Below are 18343 nucleotides of genomic sequence, written 5' to 3' on the forward strand. Positions count from 1 at the left end.
GTGAAGTGACAAGAGAGTAGCAATGATAAAGAAGTGAGATAATGTAGGCTTGAATAATCTGCACACTGAATAGTTGAATACTGACATATCTGGGTCATTGAAGAAAAGTACTAAAGTACTCACTGGTTATTAGTTGGGGAATCAAGTCTGACCCCGGGAACTTGCTTTGCATTGTAAAACAGGTTATGGGATGGTTCAAGTGGCTTATTCGGGTCTGTTGCCATTTCTACTGATTTGCTTTTCAGGCTCCTGGTCGCTTGAAGAGAGCATGGCGCTAAACCACACTGCCCCGCCCCAAGATGAGCGCCTGCCACACTACCTTCGAGAAGGAGACCCCTTTGCTTCCAAACTTTCCTGGGAAGCGGATCTAGTGGCTGGCTTTTACTTAACAATAATTGGTAAGCTTCCTTAATTTTTCTGTGCAAAGGCTGTGTGTAGGAAATTCATGGGCTAACATGTTGACTTTGCACAAGGATTCAGATATTTATGTAGATATTTTGAGTGGAACTGGAGAGTGGGAAGAAGGTAGAGGATGGGGTGGCATTGTGAAATTCAGTGAATGTTTCATAGAAATGACTCTATTACCTTTATTATTAGTGATGGATATTCCCTTGATCATCATGGAAGTTTTATAGCAAAATCACTTATCCTGAGACTATTTTGGTTGCTTTGGGAGTAGGTTTGTCTTCTGAATAGTAAAATTAATGATAATGATATCTTATTTAAATACAGTGGTTCTTTTACTTTTTACAAAATGCTTTTGATATAATCATAAGATGATAGGCTCAGAAAGGACCCTAGAAATCACCTCCTCTTCTCATAATTGAGGAATTGTCCCCGGACTGTGGCGACAACAGACACGCTAAGTTTATTTGCACCCAAAGTAGAGTGGCCCCATGATGGCATCACTAAGTGATTTTGGTGAGAGGTGGAAAAATGTATTGATAATAAAATGGGAGTAAGCCCAGGGTCAAAAAGTTTTATGCATAATCCAGAACATGGTGCACCTGCTTCCAGACTGTGCTTTCCAATGTGGTGGCCATGTGTGGCTGCTGGGTACTTGAATAGTGACTTTTCCAAAAGATGTGCTGTAGTGTAAATATACGCGAGATACTGAACACTTAGCACTAGAGAAAATAATGTAAAGACAGCTCATTAAGGATGTAAAGAAATTGACTACATGTCAAACTCATAACATTTCAGGTATACTAGGTTAAATATATTACTAAAATCAACTTAGTAATTGTTTTACTTTGTTTACTGCGGCTAACAGAAAAGTTTGAAATACATACGGCTCACATTTCTGGTTTACACTGTATTTCTATCGGACAGCAGTAGCCTAGCCGATTAGAATTCAACCACAAAACTTCTTAAATTTAAAACTGGTGTTCTACATTTGGGTAACCAGTGCACAGGTGGGTTATGTCTTTGGGGGTGTCTGCCTTTAATCTTTTCAGATTTGGGTCAAGCTTTGTTTCTCTCTCCTTCTCTCCCTCTCTCTTCGTCTCCTTCTCTCTCTCCCATCTATTTATTACGGGCTAAGAATTTCATTTAACCTCCCGAAATTAGAAAACTCATTAGAAAAGTCTGGAGACACCTCTATGGTCAGTGCTTGAGGCAAAAGGAATTGATGAGATTGAATCAGAAATTCCATGCAGAGGGATTCCCTGGGTCCTTGGCTTGATTGTTAGCTATTATCAGATGATTTAAATTCTGCTTCTTGTAAATGGACCCTCATGTCCTTTCAAACACAAGTATATATTGAGTGCTCATTCTTTGCCACTGTTTAAATTTCTGGGAATACAGCAGTGAACAAAATGGGCAAATTCTCTTTCTGGACAGGGACCATCTGATAGTAAAATCCACACTGCATTTTCATTAAACACAAGTACTTTCAATTATCAGGAAAGGCACAACAATTGACATCTTATAAACTGAATTTGTCTCAGTCAATTGCAAGAATTGGTTTAAAAAAAAAAAAAAGTAGCATCTCTAACCTGACAAATTTCTCCAGATAACACAAAAGAGGGAGGGATCACAGTCCATTCCCTGCGCTGGCAGGGAGGATCTCAGGAAGAGAGGTAACCAGGCTGGGTGGGTTGGGCAATCAGGAAAATTTCTCACTTGTTTTATTTGGGGATGGAAGGAAAATCCACAGTCAGTTTGAAACGGGCATGCTGGGGTGAAGCTAGAAAAATAGGTCCAAAAAGAGTCCCCAAACAAAGGGAATATCAGATGACTCAGGGAGCTGGGAGTGGAGCTGAAGATGTTCCAGAACAGCCATTCAGGGTGAGGCCAGGGTCATTTGGAGGGATTTAGACTCATCCTAGACCCAGTCTTGGATTTGGTGCTATGTCTGTTTTTCACCCCTCCTAAGATAGGTATGGGAATATGCCCAGATTCCTTTCAAGGAACCAGAGTTCAATGACATTCTTGGTGAGTTTGGTTAAATACTGGAAGTCTTAGGGAAAATTGGAAGATGAAAAGACAGATGTGACCTTGGGTAGAGGAGAAATCAATTAGAGACCCATTTCCACCCTCAACCCTTTTACTATAGATACTTGGTTTATTATTAACAGTCTGTATACGAGATTTCATTGTTTTGTATTCATAGTGAGAGTCAGGATTTTGATCATCAAAAAACATCCCCGCCCCCCCCCCCCCCGTCTTTAGCTTCTTAATCTTGTTTTCCTTTATCATCAAAAATAAGTTTGCATTCTCTTGATAATCCCCTCCAGAGAAGATTGCCTATGGGAATAATCTACATGCAGCTGATAGTTGACTTTTTTTTTTGTGATAATGCTTTGGGCACTGGGTGAAGCCTTATGAAACATTAGTAAAGATAATTGAAGAAAGAAAAAGTAAGAAAATCCATATTCTCAAAAGAGAAGTAGAAAGACAAAGGGTGTTTAAAGGAGCTTTGTGTATCAACTACATATGTATACTTACTGTTTTTAATCTTCTTGGATACAAAGTAGAAGGCATTTGTTTGAACTTCTTCAAGCCATGTCTTCACGTTTTAATATCCCAGTGTGCCTTGCTAACTGGTTTCCTTTAATGAGATGTAGGCTTCATTTTAGGTGCTTTGCTCTAGAACTCCCTAATCTCTTCTATTTTTTTCCTCTTCTGTCTTAAGAAAGCTAAAGAGGTTTTACCAGACCATTAGGCAGCGCTGACTCCAGGAATTCATAATTTCCTAAGAGCACAATGCAGTTCGTTCCTGGTGGTTTCATACCATCAGCTGAAACACACATTTCTTTCCTTGCCCCTAAAATGAATTGTGGTGGAGAAGTAGAAATTAACATAGAAAAATCTGGGTTTCTCCTGTTAATACTCTCCTTATTCCTTACTACTAAAGGCAGCTGTACCAGATTCTCATTTATACACAGCTACACTATGAAGCAAGAATTCCTGAAGAAATCTACTCTACATGTTAAGCTATGGAAGTAGGTGTATTCTTTTCTTAAATAAAGTCAGTAGGGATTGGGTCTTTTTTGGATTTAAACTGGGTTTGTAAGAACTTTTGAACAGTATCATTGTAATGCCAAAGCCAATTAGTCATTAATAAAAGGATATAAAAAAGTGGGAACACATTTATACCATTATTGGTAGGTTGGAGGGTTGAGGGTCACTTTCCCTCCCTTTGGTGGGAGGGGGAGAGCCCATACGATCAACTGTCACCCACTTCCCCTTAAGACCTAGTCCAGTAGAAGCAGCAGACACCCAGCGTCCATGTGTCCTCAGGAGGCAAGAAGTCCCGGGATGTGTCTCCAGGAGATGACCCTTTCCTTGCAGGGGTTTACGCCAGCCCTATCTGGCCTCTGCCTCTCCTGACTGCTGGTGCTCCCTCAGGAGTCCACGGCGATAGTGAAAGCACCCTGTTTGGTTGGGGTCACTTCAGCGTCAGAATTTATCAAGAGCCAAGGGCTTAACCCTACTTCTTAGAGGGAGGGAGTTCTATAAAGCCAATACTTGGTAAAAGTGGCTGAGGAAGTACTCCATCTTGGGGGCCAGTACAAGAACTGACCATGGGGATTCCCACCCCCTCCTGAGCTTCACTGGGAAATTAGCAGTTCCTTTTTCTGGGTAAGTGCAGTCTTATGATCCCTGACTCCTATCCCTTTGGAGGCAACCCATCCCTCGCCTGTCACTCGCAACTCATGCTTTTTACTTCATCTTCTTAATTGAGATTTTTATTTAGAGTCCTCTCACTACCCTCTAAGCCTATGGTGTCCATTTTTGAAATTGAGAAGTGTTTCATAACCGAGGGAACCCCAAATCCTAGTGTTAACGGCGGGAATTTATATTTTTCCTTGTAGGGATTCTGTCCACATTTGGAAATGGGTATGTCCTTTATATGTCTTCTAGACGAAAGAAGAAGCTGAGACCTGCGGAAATAATGACTATCAATTTAGCAATCTGTGATCTGGGGATTTCAGGTAACACAACCGTTTCTTCTTTGGGGGTTTGAGCTGTGCCCCATTCTCAAGTCCTCACTGGCCCAGAGATCACCCCTCCCCCATCTCCTTTTGCTCCTCCCTTCACACGTCATCTTTACAGAGCTTGTGGTAAGTCAACAGAGTGTGATCAGGCTAAACAGATCATCCATTTAACATTTATTGAGTCCCTTCTGTGTGCTGAGCACGTTAGGTGCAAGGAATACAATTTGGAATAATGCAGGATACCTTCTAAGGCTACACCTCAGAGTGTACCAGCTAAATGATTTAGAAGACAGAAACTTACAGATCATGGTTTTGAGCTCTTTTATACCCCTGCTGTCCTTTTGGAAATCTGTTAAACACCAAGGGAGTAGGTCTTAAAGCTTCAGTATGAACGGGTGCCTGGGTGGCTCAGTCGATTGGGCGTCCGGCTTCAGCTCAGGTCATAATCTCGCAGTCCATGGGTTCGGGCCGCATGTTGGGCTCTGTGCTGACAGCTGAGAGCCTGAAGCCTGCTTCGGATTCTGTGTCTCCCTCTTTCTCTACCCCTCCCCCACTCGCACTCTCTCTCAAAAAATAAATAAACATAAGAAAAAAAAAAGCTCCAGTGATGGGTGAAGAAGTCTGAGAAGCGTGCCTGGGTGGCTCAGTCGATTAAGCGGCCAACTCTTGATTTCGGCTCAGATCATGACCTCATGGTTCATGGGTTCAAGCCCCCATCAGGCTCTGTGCTCACTGCACGGAGTCTGCTTCAGATCCTCTGTCTCCTTCTTTCCAGCTGTCTTCCACTTGCCCTCACTCTTTCTCTCTCTCACTCTCTCAAAAATAAATAAATGTTAAAAATTAAAAAAAAAAAACAGTCTTGAGATGGTCTGAGAGGTGAGTACAGGAAGAGGGGAGGGCTGTCTTGCTGATATATTGAAATGTGGCTTCAGGACTGATTGATAGTGTAGGAAGCTTCCAGTTCAGTTGTTCTGGAAATTGGAAATTGGCTGCACAAAAAAGTCACTTGGGGAACTTAAACAAACAAAAAACAAAAGCAAAACCCAAAAACAACAAGAAAAAAACAAACAGCAACAACAAAACACACACAAAAAAATCCCCCTTAAAACCTCACCACTGGGTTTCATACCCAGAATGTTTATTTACTTGATTGAGAATGTTACCTGGGCATCAGGATATTTAAAATTGGTATTACCAGGTAAGTTAATGTGTGGCCCAAGTTGGAAACCACTGGTTTATTTGTTGCTTCTTTGGATCCTCTGATAACCCAGCCAAGGAGGAATTGGAATAAAATTTCTCTTTAACTGTAATTCACTTTTAAAATATAAATGATTTTGGATAAGTAGCCTCCCTTTGCTTTCATCTATAAAGTTCCAGGGTTGCCTACACTCAAATGTGCCTTTGGATCCCAAATTCTGCTGATTGGAGTATGGTCTTAAGTTACTAGAATTGGGGAAACTGAGTTCAAACAACACACATCAATTCCTCTTTCCACTGGAAACTTTTCAGCAATTTCCCACCTCAAACGTCCCTATTAAAATGTTTTCTGATACTTGGTTCTTCCTTCATCAGTGGATTTTTCTGCGGCTGCCAATCTCCAAAAACAAGGCTCAATAATAAGCCTCTACTGTTGAGTCACTGTTTATCACCAGATGTGCTACCCCTGAGAATTTGCATGGCCTTCCTTACTTGGGAAGACTTTACTCAGTATGGACAGGCTTAAATATCAGGAGCTCTTATTGGAAATGCACGCGCACATTAAGAGAAACATATTACATCATACCCCATGGGTGAAAATCGCCAAGACGAACCCTGGCAATTTGCAAAGCTGAAAAATGGCTGCCATTTTAGCAATGGCCACACGATGGCGGTGTCACAACATAAATGATAGCTTTCCCGGTCAACTCCTCCCTGCTCACCCCCAACCGGTTTCTCCCTGGTGTTGAACATAAAATGTTCAAATGAAACCCGCCATTTCATCCACATCCCTCACCAGAGAATGCTACCAGGTTCATGTTTAAGGCCGAATTAGACTAAACTTGAATAAAAAGGTCCTTAATTGGTCTGATACATTGAAAATGCTTCCCACCAAGCAAACCTGCTCTATAATTGCACAAATCACCTCATTATTCTGCATATGTCTTCAGAGTAATTCACCAAGAAAACATTTTCTTCCATGTGCTTTTGCTGACAAGCCCAGATCATTTTTCAACTTCTGAGTATCTCTAACACATTTCCCATTCCAGTAAACCTTAACAATATTTGCCTGTTTTATTTATTTTTTCCTGGCCCACTGTATTCCCTTATAAGCACCTTGAAGTGCATACTAGAGACCAGGTGTATTTCATCTATGTAACTAATATGGCTCACAATTGTGCATATGAAGTAGAATCACCTGGGAAGCTAAAAGAACAAAAACTATATTGAAGTATATTGATGCCTGAGCTTGTTCCACATAAATTAAATCAGACTTTCTGGGGGTTAGAATCCTGGACATTGATTATTTAAAGTAAAACAGGGGTACCTGGGTGGCTCAGTTGTTTAAGCGTTGGACCCGGGCTCATGACCTTGCTGTTCATGAGTTCCAGCCCAGCATCGGGCTCTGTGCTGACAGCTCAGAGCCTGGAGCCTGTTTCAGATTCTGTGTCTCCTTCTCTCTCTTCCCCTCCCCTGCTCATTCTTTGTCTGTCTCTCTGTCTCTCTCTGTCAAAAAGAAACATTAAAAAAAATAAAAAAATAAGTAAAGTAAAACAAAAGGAAGCAAAGCAAGGCAAAACAACTCCCCCAGTGATTTTAGTGTGCAGCCAGAATGCAACCATTTTATTAAGTGGAGAAGGGAGAGGCATTCTAGATGACATCCCGAAGGTTTACCAAAGACTCTACTCCAGACGGAAGCTTAAAATAGTCCCAGGCACAACAGATACTAATTTCACTCCATCCAAGTCACCTTCACTTGTCTCTTGCAGCCTTTAGCACCCACCCAGATGACACTTAACCTTAAGCGTTGAGTTCGTGTCTCCTCTGCCTGGAACATTTCCCCTCTAGATACTTGCTTGAGTTCTCTAGCAGTGATTTAGACATCTTCCTAAATGTCATGTTCTCAGAGAGGTCTTCCCTGATCCCCTTATGTAAAACAATTTCTATCTATCTCCTCCTGTTTCATTTTTCCTCACAGCACTAATGACTAACGATCATTCCATCGTGTCGTATCTTACATTACAAATTACGTATTTCTCTTCTCTGCCCTCCCTATTATATAACGCATTTGTCTGTCTTGACCTCCACTTTGTCCTCTAGCACCTTGTTCTGAGATTGTTACATAAGAGACACTGAATCATTATTTGCTGAATAAGAACCAGTTCTTTTACACTCAGTATCCTCACTGACAAGAGGGCAAGACCACTGGGATTGAAAGCTCTGAAATGGGGGTGTAAGTCTAGCACAATGGAGCTGTCACGACCACTAGAGGAGATGTGTGTCTCACTCACAGAGGCACTCGAGAAACACGTGTTAACTGGCTCCACTCTCAAGAACTCGGTGTACCTCTGTCTACTGAAGAAGGGCCACACCTGGGAGGGGGTAGGACGGGGCTGGCACCCGTGACTAGGGGTTTCTCGGTTTTCCTGGTGCAGAAAGGTTAGAGAACCTCATGATAGAATAGATCAGATGGAGGTTTTAGAGAGCTTCCTCAGCACTATTCCCTCTGGGAGCGTGAAGATTGAATGTGATAGCTGAATACGAAGGGTGCAAAAAATAGAAGAATGTTTTCGAGAATGTAAAAAACACAAAAACACTAATGGAGGCTGAAGGAATAAATAGTTTAAATCCCGGAAGTCTGGGTCTGGTTGTAGACCAAGGGAACCTACCATCGACTAAAATAGCTGTATCTCTTGTCTGAATAGACTAACTCAACAGGGAGTTGAGGCAGGTGGGTAATTTTAACTGGAGGGAACATCCCTTGACAAATTGCTTGGCCCTCTAGTTGTAGGCAAACCGTTCACCATCATCTCTTGCTTCTGTCACCGCTGGGTGTTTGGCTGGATTGGCTGCCGCTGGTATGGATGGGCTGGATTTTTCTTTGGCTGTGGAAGTCTTATCACCATGACTGCTGTCAGCCTGGATCGATACCTGAAAATCTGCTATTTATCTTATGGTAAGTACGAAGGTTTCTTGTTCCCTGATAGACAAAACTAGTGGACTGTCAGACTGTACCTATTGTACCGATAGGTCATGAACAGAGATTGCTAATAACCTAAGAGACCAAGGGTATTTCTATTTATAGCTCATTTTGTTCTAACATATGTTTAAAGACTTGAACCTGTGTCCATGTAGGTTTCTCTTAATTCTACTTTTATAGGAAATTCTGGTGTGTGGCTACAATGCTTTCGGAAAGTATCATTTCCTTGTATAAAGTGTGTAAGCTTTGCTGTGCAAACAAAGAAATAAAATGCATTGAAAGGATGTTAGTTCCGAGATGGTTTAGTTGGTTCCCCACATGGTAAGTGTAATTATTAGAAAGATGTTTCTGATCCTCATTGAGGACTCAGGCTCCCCACGATTTCAGAGATAAGGAATTCCAAAGAGTCCGGGTCCAAGTTAGAGAGCTGCGCTGCCGTGGGGGCAAGAAAGGGCACGTGCAGAAATATCACTCAATGTTCTTTTTGTAGTCTTGTAGGTAGAAAGAGGAGGGAAGAGCCCGCCATAAAAAATTTTTCAGGGACTAAAGTTTTCTTTTGTTTTGTTTTTGTTTTTGTTTTTGTTTTTAATAATTAGAGCATTCAACATGCTACAAATACATTTTTATTGCTTTTGCTTCCTGGGTTTCTGTGAACTTATTGAACCCAAAAGAGAAGCATTTGGGCCCTCACGTTTAATATTGAGAACGAGGCACAACGAGGGAATAATACTGGCTCCCTCTGGATAAAACTGCTCTGTGTGTTAATCTGTCAACCGTCTCATTGACGTTGTGACCATGGAGTCGGAGGATGGCCTGGAGCCTGAGGGGGGAAAGATCAAGTCAACTTGATGCTTTCAGTGTGGTAGAATTTTCCTTCATATTTTAAGAGTTTATAGTCCCAAACTCCAAGGAAACCATTCAGAGGGAGGGTAAGGTCATGGACCATCATCTTCACGACCTAGCACTTTTTTGTTGTTGTTTTTAAATTTACATCTCTTTTTCTAAACAGATTAAAACTTCCACTAGAAACAACTTAAATCAGAATTTCCAATGATATAAAAAAATATTCGATTGTATATATACTGGATGACTTCAGAGTCAAATTCTTTCTATAAACTTATTTTTGGTTATTTCAAATAAATTTTAAATATACTTATAGATTTTATAGATGAGAAGGCAGAATTTCCTCTTCTTGGGGGATATTTAAGAAATTCTACACCTTGATGTCTCTGCTTTTTAAATATTTTCTTGAATGTAGGCGTGGTGTCAATGAAAGAGATGATCCTGCCCACCCCCAGAATAATTGCAGGGCATCTCTCCATATGGGAACTGTGTATATTTTTCCAGCTTCTTTTAAGATTGAACCTCAATAGAATGGTTTCACCGTTTGCTTTGACTCATGCTTAAGCCCTCTACACAGTGTCTTAAAATGTTGGAATTAGAAGACCGCTTGGGAACATGTAGACCTTTCTCCCATTAATGTGATAAACTGTTTTAAGGCATCCCTGACAGACAGCCACTTGGCCTCTTCTTGAATAATTCCAGTGACCAGTGACGGGGAGCTTACTACTGCACAAGGCAGCCCATTCTCTGATTGGTCTGCTCTCATTGTTACAATGTTATTCCTTATATTGAGACAAAACTGCCTCCCAGTAACCTCCACCCATTGGTCCTAGTTCTGACTTCTGGAGCAACACAGAACCAATCTACTAATCTACTCCCTCCTGTACTTGACAGCCTTTCACCATACTCGAATGTAAGTATCCAACACCTCGCCAAGTAACCCTAACCATAAATGCTTATACGTATGCCTATGCACATCCCCCTAAATATATGTGGTTATCCGTGCCAGTGTTTTACCCATTATAATGGACAAGCAAGAGCTGACATAAATGTGGCTACCTGATCCTTACCTCTATCTGGTTGGGCTTGAGAAATTTGCATTTTGTGATAAAAAAATGCCATGTGTTTGAGAAAAATAGAGACAATAGAATACAGATACAATCTGTTATATTTCTTGCGAGAGCTGAAGCAAACACAAGACTGAAAAATCATGCTACCGTAGTCCTTCGTAGTTTGCAAATCAGGCCTGGCATTGTTTCATCGAACTCTTATCAAAACCTGTCAGCAATGTACGTCTTGTTTACTCTGTTTTACTGCTAAGAACATGGGTGTCTAGAAAGGTTACATGAAAAGGGTCAAGTCCTAGAAACGAGAATTAGGCCGTACTGACTTCCCAACCCACGTGGCACTGAGCAGAGGCAGGCTGGAGTCTGTGATGAAGAGATTATTTGGCTTTTGTTGAATGTGTTCCAGTATTTCTTCTCTGCTACTCCAAACCCAGGCAGTGAGGATTCCCTTCTCCAGCCCTTTCTCTTTGAGGTGATAAATGGGGTGTGAAGGTAATTTTCCCAGTAGGCTGCAGCACTTAGATCAGGCTACCCTGTCTTTGGTGGGTGTGTTGAACTTTGGAAAATGATCACTAGGGTTCTACAGCGGGTTTTTTTTTTTTTTTTTTTTTTAGATGACTACACTGTTTCTTCTTCTTGGAATTCTCTTTTGCTTGATGGAAACTATTCCTGAAAAACCTAGAGGTTAATTTTGTTTTCCTGAAAATATTTCCACAGAACTACTCTTTCTTTTTAAAAATTTTTTAATGTATATTTATTTTGAGTGCACGCGCGTGCGAGAGAGAGAGAGAGAGAGAGAGACAAAGAGACAGAGCACAAGTGGAAGAGGGGCAGAGAGAGAGGGAGACACAGAATCTGAAGCAGGCTCCAGGCTCTGAGCTTGTCAGCACAGAGCCCTACGTGAGGCTCAAACCCATGAACCATGAGATCATGACCTGAGCTGAAGTCAGAGGCTTAACCAACTGAGTCACCTTTAATGTTTATTTGTTTGAGAGAGAGAGAGAGAGAGAGAGAGAGAGAGCCAGTTGGGGAAGGGCAGAGAGAAAAGGAGAGAGAGAATCCCAAGGAGGCCCTGTGCTGCCAGCACAGAGCCTGATACAGGGCTCAATCTCATGACCTTGAGATCACAATCTGAGCCGAATGCTTAACTGACTGAGCCACGCAGGCACCACTCCACCCCAATTACTTTTGCAGAACACGATACCTCTAACTAAATCCTTTACCTCTCTTGCCATGGCTGTGTGAGCATGACTGCTGTGTTAGTAATGTTCGAAGGTTCAAAATCTGCTCCCGTGAAGCAGGGTCAGTCACTTTACGGTCACAGGCAGTAATGGTGGTGGCCCACCGACCCCCACCAACAAGTGCTTATGAGGACAAATGAGATGAGAGACATGGAAGATTTTAGGGAGAAGGGTATTTAAAGGCACAAACAATGTGTTACCATTTCCACCTTTCCCAAAGGACTCTATCTTGGATGAACCATTGATACATGCTTTTTGGCGCTTGGTCCTTCTGGTCTACCAATGGGCCTTATATTGTATAGGATCTCAAAGGTCATTCTAGATGCTTTCTTAAGATCCTTCCTTCATTGTCTTCGGCACCCTGTCATCTTTCTACTGCCCCTCCTTCCTCAGCTTTTGTCCCTTCCCCTCCCAAGGCTCCCGCGTGCCTATGGAAACCTTCCCTGTGAAAGCACTTCTAGTTTTATTTGCGTGGAAAAAGGCCCATGCTCTGGAACTTTTCTCCCTTCACTCCACTCTCCCTCAGAGCTCAGTTATCTGACCACTTCTCCCAGAATCCAATGGAATAACTCTTTGGATGTGGAATTTGACATATCGAGGGGAGGTATTTGGGTACAGGGCAGATTACATCCCGGTAACGCTTTTCTTCTACCTCCAGGGGTTTGGCTGAAAAGAAAGCACGCCTACATCTGCCTGGCATTCATCTGGGCCTATGCTTCCTTCTGGACCACCATGCCCTTGGTAGGTCTAGGGGACTACGCGCCTGAGCCCTTCGGAACCTCATGCACCCTGGACTGGTGGCTGGCCCAGGCCTCCGTGGGTGGCCAGATTTTCATCCTGAACATCCTCTTCTTCTGCCTGTTGCTCCCAACGGCTGTGATTGTCTTCTCCTATGTGAAGATCATTGCCAAGGTTAAGTCCTCCTCCAAAGAAGTAGCTCATTTCGACAGTCGGATACATAGCAGCCATGTGCTGGAAATGAAACTGACCAAGGTAACTACAGTAACAGTTTACAGAGGTGTTTTGTAATCAAATAAAACATCGTGGGGCAAAGAGGATAGGGGATGCTAGGGACTGGGAGAACTTAGAGTCCCTATTCTTTACATACTGCTCAACTTTGCTATTATTTATCTAAACCTTTGTAGTGTTTCTTTTTCTTGTTTCTGTCTCTCATTTACACACACACACACACACACACACTTCTAATATTTACTTAGTTTGTATGGTGGATCTACTGGAAGCTTATTCTCTCTATTGAATAAGATGCTCTTGGTTCTCAAAAATTATTTAAGTCGTAATAAGAATAAGTTTTAAGCATCATGAGATGCCTCAGTATTTATAGTTTTGTATGGACGTTGGTGGGTGTGAAGGACATTCTGTCATCTCGCATTATTTACCATGTCTGCTGTCCTATGGGAAGCTTATCTTAATGCAACATAATTCCTGCAGGATTGAGTTTCTTGGTAAATACTAACGTCAAGAGTTGACAGCTGTTTAGACATTGTAGTGTAAGGAAAGGAACACACAGTTTGAAAACAGACTGGGGTTTTCATTCCATGACCACCACCTGTGAAGTTTGTGACCCAGAGCTAGACACTGAAATTCTTTGAATCTCTGTTTCCTCACTTGGGCAACAAGAATAATACCAATTATCTCATTGGATTGTGGTGGAGATTCAACTAGATAAAGCATGTTATTCTGTCATTTGGTGCATAGAAGGTGTTGAAGAAGCCGCAGTTCCTTTATTCTCTTGTAATTTTAAGGAATTCTGGGAAAGTATGAGGCAGTGGTCTTTCCACTTTCATCCTGTCTTACCCTTACATTGAAAAATATCTTTTCTGCACACATGTCAATATAAATGACATGCAGCTAACACCGTCAAACTGTATATTTGACACTAGCACATGCTAATTTCCATTTTACTTTTAAAGATGAAGAAATAAATGCAGATTAAGGTTCTAACCATTCCTTTTGGTCCCAACCAATCATATTACTGATATCCCACTTTCACGTGTCCTCACAACCTACTTGGGGACCACTTGTCTCGGGACCTATAGTAACAGTTCCCTCTGGACCCGGGGTCGCTTCTAATAAGTCAGGGCCTTGGTTCTAGTAATATTCCTCTCTTCACACTGCAGATGTTTTGAGATGGTGCAAGGGTGTCTTGGTTGCAAAGTGTGAACTAGAGATTCTTCATGGTTCCGGTTGACTTTTCCTTCCCGAGCTCCACCTGCTGAATAAAAACAAGCTCTGAGGGAAGTTTTCATCACTGCAAATCTATGCTCATAATCTAATCATAGAGTAATTCTATTGGGATGAAAATGCAGAATCAGGAATCATAATCTACTTCTCTCTTATAATTGGTTGTAAATGGAAAGAAATGTTTCCATAAAATCCAGGATCAGGAATTCAGTTCTTCATTTCTATCTCTCCTTTGTGCTCTTATCTGTGATTAAACACACACACACACACACACACACACACACACACACACACAAATTAATCCAAATAAATTAATCCAAGTTAATTTCGGATTACATTTAATCCAAACCCTACTCAGGACCAGGTACTGTTTTCGGGACACAGTAAATACAACAATAATAAAAATTTCTCTTCTCAGTACTTTATGAAAATACGCCCAGAGAAACATCATAACATCTGTCACACTCGTAGGTGGATTTGAGTTCACCTTGCAGCCCCGTTATTTGGCATAGCAGAAAGCTGCTCAGATGTCATCTGACTTCCTCTCACTTCTTGCCACCCTCCAATGGTATCAGCTTCAAGGCATTTTGATGGTCTTGATCAGTGAGTCCAGATCTTGATTCCCATGGGGTTCTTCTCCAGTTTCTCGGAGTCTGTGGTTATTCATCATCTGGTCTCTGGTTAATGGAATTGCCTAACTCCGCCCACAGCCAACTTTTATAAATACCTGGCATCTTGTTCTTTGTGTATTCTGGCGGGTGGGCAATTTGGTGAATGATTCTGAAAATCATTATGCATAGGAGGTGAAACTCGGCACACACCATTTAATTCGGGTTGTGGTCATCATTCTCCTTGACCTGGACTGGACTGTATAGATAAGTATGCAGGCTTACTCAGCCCAGATCAACCAGAGAGATATTAAATGAAAAGTGTAGGCATATATATGTATGATTTTATTTTATACGCATCTTCTTCTAACATACACTAAGTGGCATTATCTTACATATAATGTCTATATTGTATATGTTATATATTATCCAATATGTCTGCATCTCATTTGTATATATAAAACTTATATTAAAATAGCCTGAATATAACATGGTTCTAATTACTTACACTTAAACACAAAAAATGTAAATCAAAATTCAACCCACATTGATAAACATAGCTTTCTATTTTGGCATCTTCTGTGCTAAATTTGAAACGTTTTCAATTACTAGTTAATTTTGATCTTGATTTTTTTTCTACTGAGTAAAAATAAGTAAAAACAACCTCATACTGGGCCTTTTCATCGTCTGAGAAAGCTTTTCCTCCATTCAACTACCTCTTAGGACTGAGCAGTTTGCTCATTCAGTTGGTGCTTCTGATCTTTTAGAACAGCCTGGTCTGAAAGCTTACTACTTAAAGCCCACTTCCTGGGATTCTGGGGTCAAAATCATTTACTTTTCTGGGGGCTCTAATTATTTCCAGCTGGGTTATTATCTGGGCCTGCATTTTGCCAGGCTGGTCTTATCAACCTAGAAATTGACATTCCATTTACAAATATCTCTGTAGTTTGTAGGTTTCCTCTAATTAATTTTTTAAAAATGATGCTTTTGCCAGCCTTTTCTGGTAGGCTGAGATTTCACAAGAGTGCAAACAGAGGTGTGCAAAAAAAGCCCAAGAAATAAAACAAACAAACAAACAAACAAACAAAAGCTCTTTATATTTCTATGACTCAGTATAATCTCATTTTCGTGCCTACACTTGACTTTGTAACACAAACTTAATATTAGACAATCAGCATAAGTTCAGTTGCTTTGGGGTTTTCCTCCTTCTCCCAGGGCTGTGTATAAATTCCAGGGAGATTTTCAGAATTCCGTAGTGTCAATGGGTGGGGGCTCTTGGTCTGGTTGTTCATTTATTGACCCTGGTATTGCTGAGATATTTAGGTTTCTTTCTGGTCTCAGTCATCAGCCGTCATGGGTCACTTTGCATCCTGCTTGTTCCAGTTAGAAGGTCTCTTTAGGCTCGTCAGCAATTCTAGTTACTTCCCTGTCCTTTGACTGCAACTCATCATGTGTATTTTGGGAGCTTGGCTGGGACCCTGGGAAGTTTCCTGCCCTGGGACCCTGGGACCCTGGGAAGGACCCTGGGAAGATATCCCTAAATGCATTAAGGGTCTTTTGCTCCCCCAACACCAACCCTGGCCCCTTGTGTGTAGTTCAGTGGAGTCCCTCAGGACAATTTCTCAAGGTCAGTTACCAGCTCCTCGGCGGTCCCTTCACCTTCCAGCTGTAGGCCTTTTACCCACTCTTGGGTGGGAAACCTGTAACCACGTGCATGCCTCTAAAATTGTTCCCATTCAGTAAGATTGATGCTTCCAGGCCTGCAAGTTTCTGGCTGTGGATGCTCGATGTCATTTTTCGCACATCCGAATCCCCTTTCTCTCAAGTATTTTCTCTCCTGTAAGTTTCAAATTTCTATTTTAAAACTCACAAGCTGAGAAATGAATGTTTTACTTCTTTGGATATTTCTGCTTGAAAAAATCTTCACACAATGCACTGAACACTCTTGCTTCTGCTTTAATGAGGGGGGTGGTGGAGTAACAGGAAGAAAATACCAGAAGCACAGACTAATTTTTCCAAATATTATTATGTGGTATGGATTAGTACTTCATATTTATTCATTTAACACATGTAGATCATCTATAAGTTTCAGGTCTGTAATTAGTATCTAGATCCTTTGGGATCTGGATTTCTGCTCATTTCCCTTATTTCCACCAAAACGCCTTCCTGATTGCCCCTGGCTAGTTGAAGTCCCTCTGTAATGAGCCATAGGAGCACTTGGAACACTTGCTTTATTGAATCACACACTGGTCCCCCTTCTTTGCTAGTAGGTAGGTGATCGCAAGTGCTACGCGTCCTGTGTGCTTCTGAGCCTCACTGCCTAGGGCCTCCTAGATGCTCAATCATGATCACGATAATGAATACATAATTGAATAAACTAAGTTCATCTAATTACCTTGATGAGCGGTAAGTGGTCCCTTGACCCCTGGCTGGAGATCCTCCGTCCCTTTCATAACTGAGAGGCATTTTGTTTTGCTTTGTTCTTTCACCCTGAAGTCTTTTTAAAAATCACAAATGTAAATCTCTGCTTTCCTCAAATGATTATCTCTTATTGCGCATCGAGTGTTATTTATCATGGAGGGGTCATATTCAGAGACACCCCCCCCCCCCCCCGAGGAGGCTTCTAGGGTCAGTTTGTGGGAAAGTTGAACGGCATTGCTTTTTATTTTTTAAACCGAGTAATTCATTTCCTCTGGTTCTTCATAAGTGCTCTTAGTTTAAATGTCACTTCTCAGAAGAGCATTGCCCGAATTGAATTCAAATCTTCCTATTACAACGTGTCACTGCTGTCTTTACATTTTCTTCTTAGAGCTGGTTCTGACTTATAATTAATTTATGATTGCATATTTATTTTTGTGATTATTTGCTCAATGTCTGGTTTTAACATTAGTCATTAGTTGTTACTGTGGAGTAACAACTATATCATTTTGTTCGCTTTGTGTCCCCAGGACATAGCACAATGCCTCAAATATATATATATACACACACACACACACACACACAAACAATTATATATATATTATATAATAATGTCATATGGTATAACATATAATTGATTATAGTATATTAGTGTAAGTTAAATATAAATAAAGATGAATAAAGATGTATACATAAATATATGTTAAAAATATATATTTGTTGAAGGAAAGAATTTCAATTAGGAATCAATCCCAGTTTTGCCTGTGGCCCACTTTAGGGTCTCAGTGAGCTGATATTTGTTATTTATTTTGGCTGCCAGTGGCTGAACCCCTTTCCATGTTTGGAATTTCTGTGTTAAGGAACCTCCAACGTTTTGAGTCTTGCTGGGGGGTGGAGGGGAGGAACAATATGTCTGAGCAAAGGATGACTCCTAATTTAAAAGATACAGAAGGACCAGTCATGAATTTTCCCAGATTCCCTTGCAGCTGGAGTATAGCCACAACCCTAGGCTCCAGCCAGTCTGTCTCAGGAGCCAGTGACACCAGTGAAGGGGCAGGGAGATGTCCCCTGGGAGCATGGCTGCAGCAGCAGTGGTTTCTGCATCAGGGCCAGCTCAGGCCATCCGTTTTGGGTGTCATTTCTGTGTGGTTGGCCTCAGTCCTATGTCCAGCATTCCCAGTGACACTCTGTCCTAATCAGCCCATTCCTTTCCTGTCTCCCTTGACCAAAGTCAAATTCTGTTACTTGCAACTCAGAATCTTAACTGATTCACCTCGGAAAACCCACTTCACCTGGCTGGGCTTCGGTTTTCGAAGAAAGGTGGAAGAGAGAAGGTGGAAGAGGG

General features: G+C 41.4%; 1 protein-coding gene across 1 annotated transcript in view; it reads left to right on the top strand.

Moving 5' to 3' along the window:
• Positions 1-268: 268 nt before the first annotated feature.
• The window catches only part of OPN5 (opsin 5), a 27171-nt gene continuing 9096 nt past the window's right edge, over positions 269-18343 (top strand). Inside the window, exons 1-4 of the mRNA XM_040473085.1 lie at positions 269-398; positions 4320-4439; positions 8425-8595; positions 12429-12763. Coding sequence (XP_040329019.1) covers positions 269-398; positions 4320-4439; positions 8425-8595; positions 12429-12763 — 756 coding nt within the window. The remainder of the gene's footprint in view (positions 399-4319; positions 4440-8424; positions 8596-12428; positions 12764-18343) is intronic.

The sequence above is a fragment of the Herpailurus yagouaroundi genome, unplaced genomic scaffold, assembly GCF_014898765.1.
Source record: "Herpailurus yagouaroundi ecotype Mexico unplaced genomic scaffold, PumYag 139, whole genome shotgun sequence".
Taxonomy (NCBI): domain Eukaryota; kingdom Metazoa; phylum Chordata; class Mammalia; order Carnivora; family Felidae; genus Herpailurus; species Herpailurus yagouaroundi.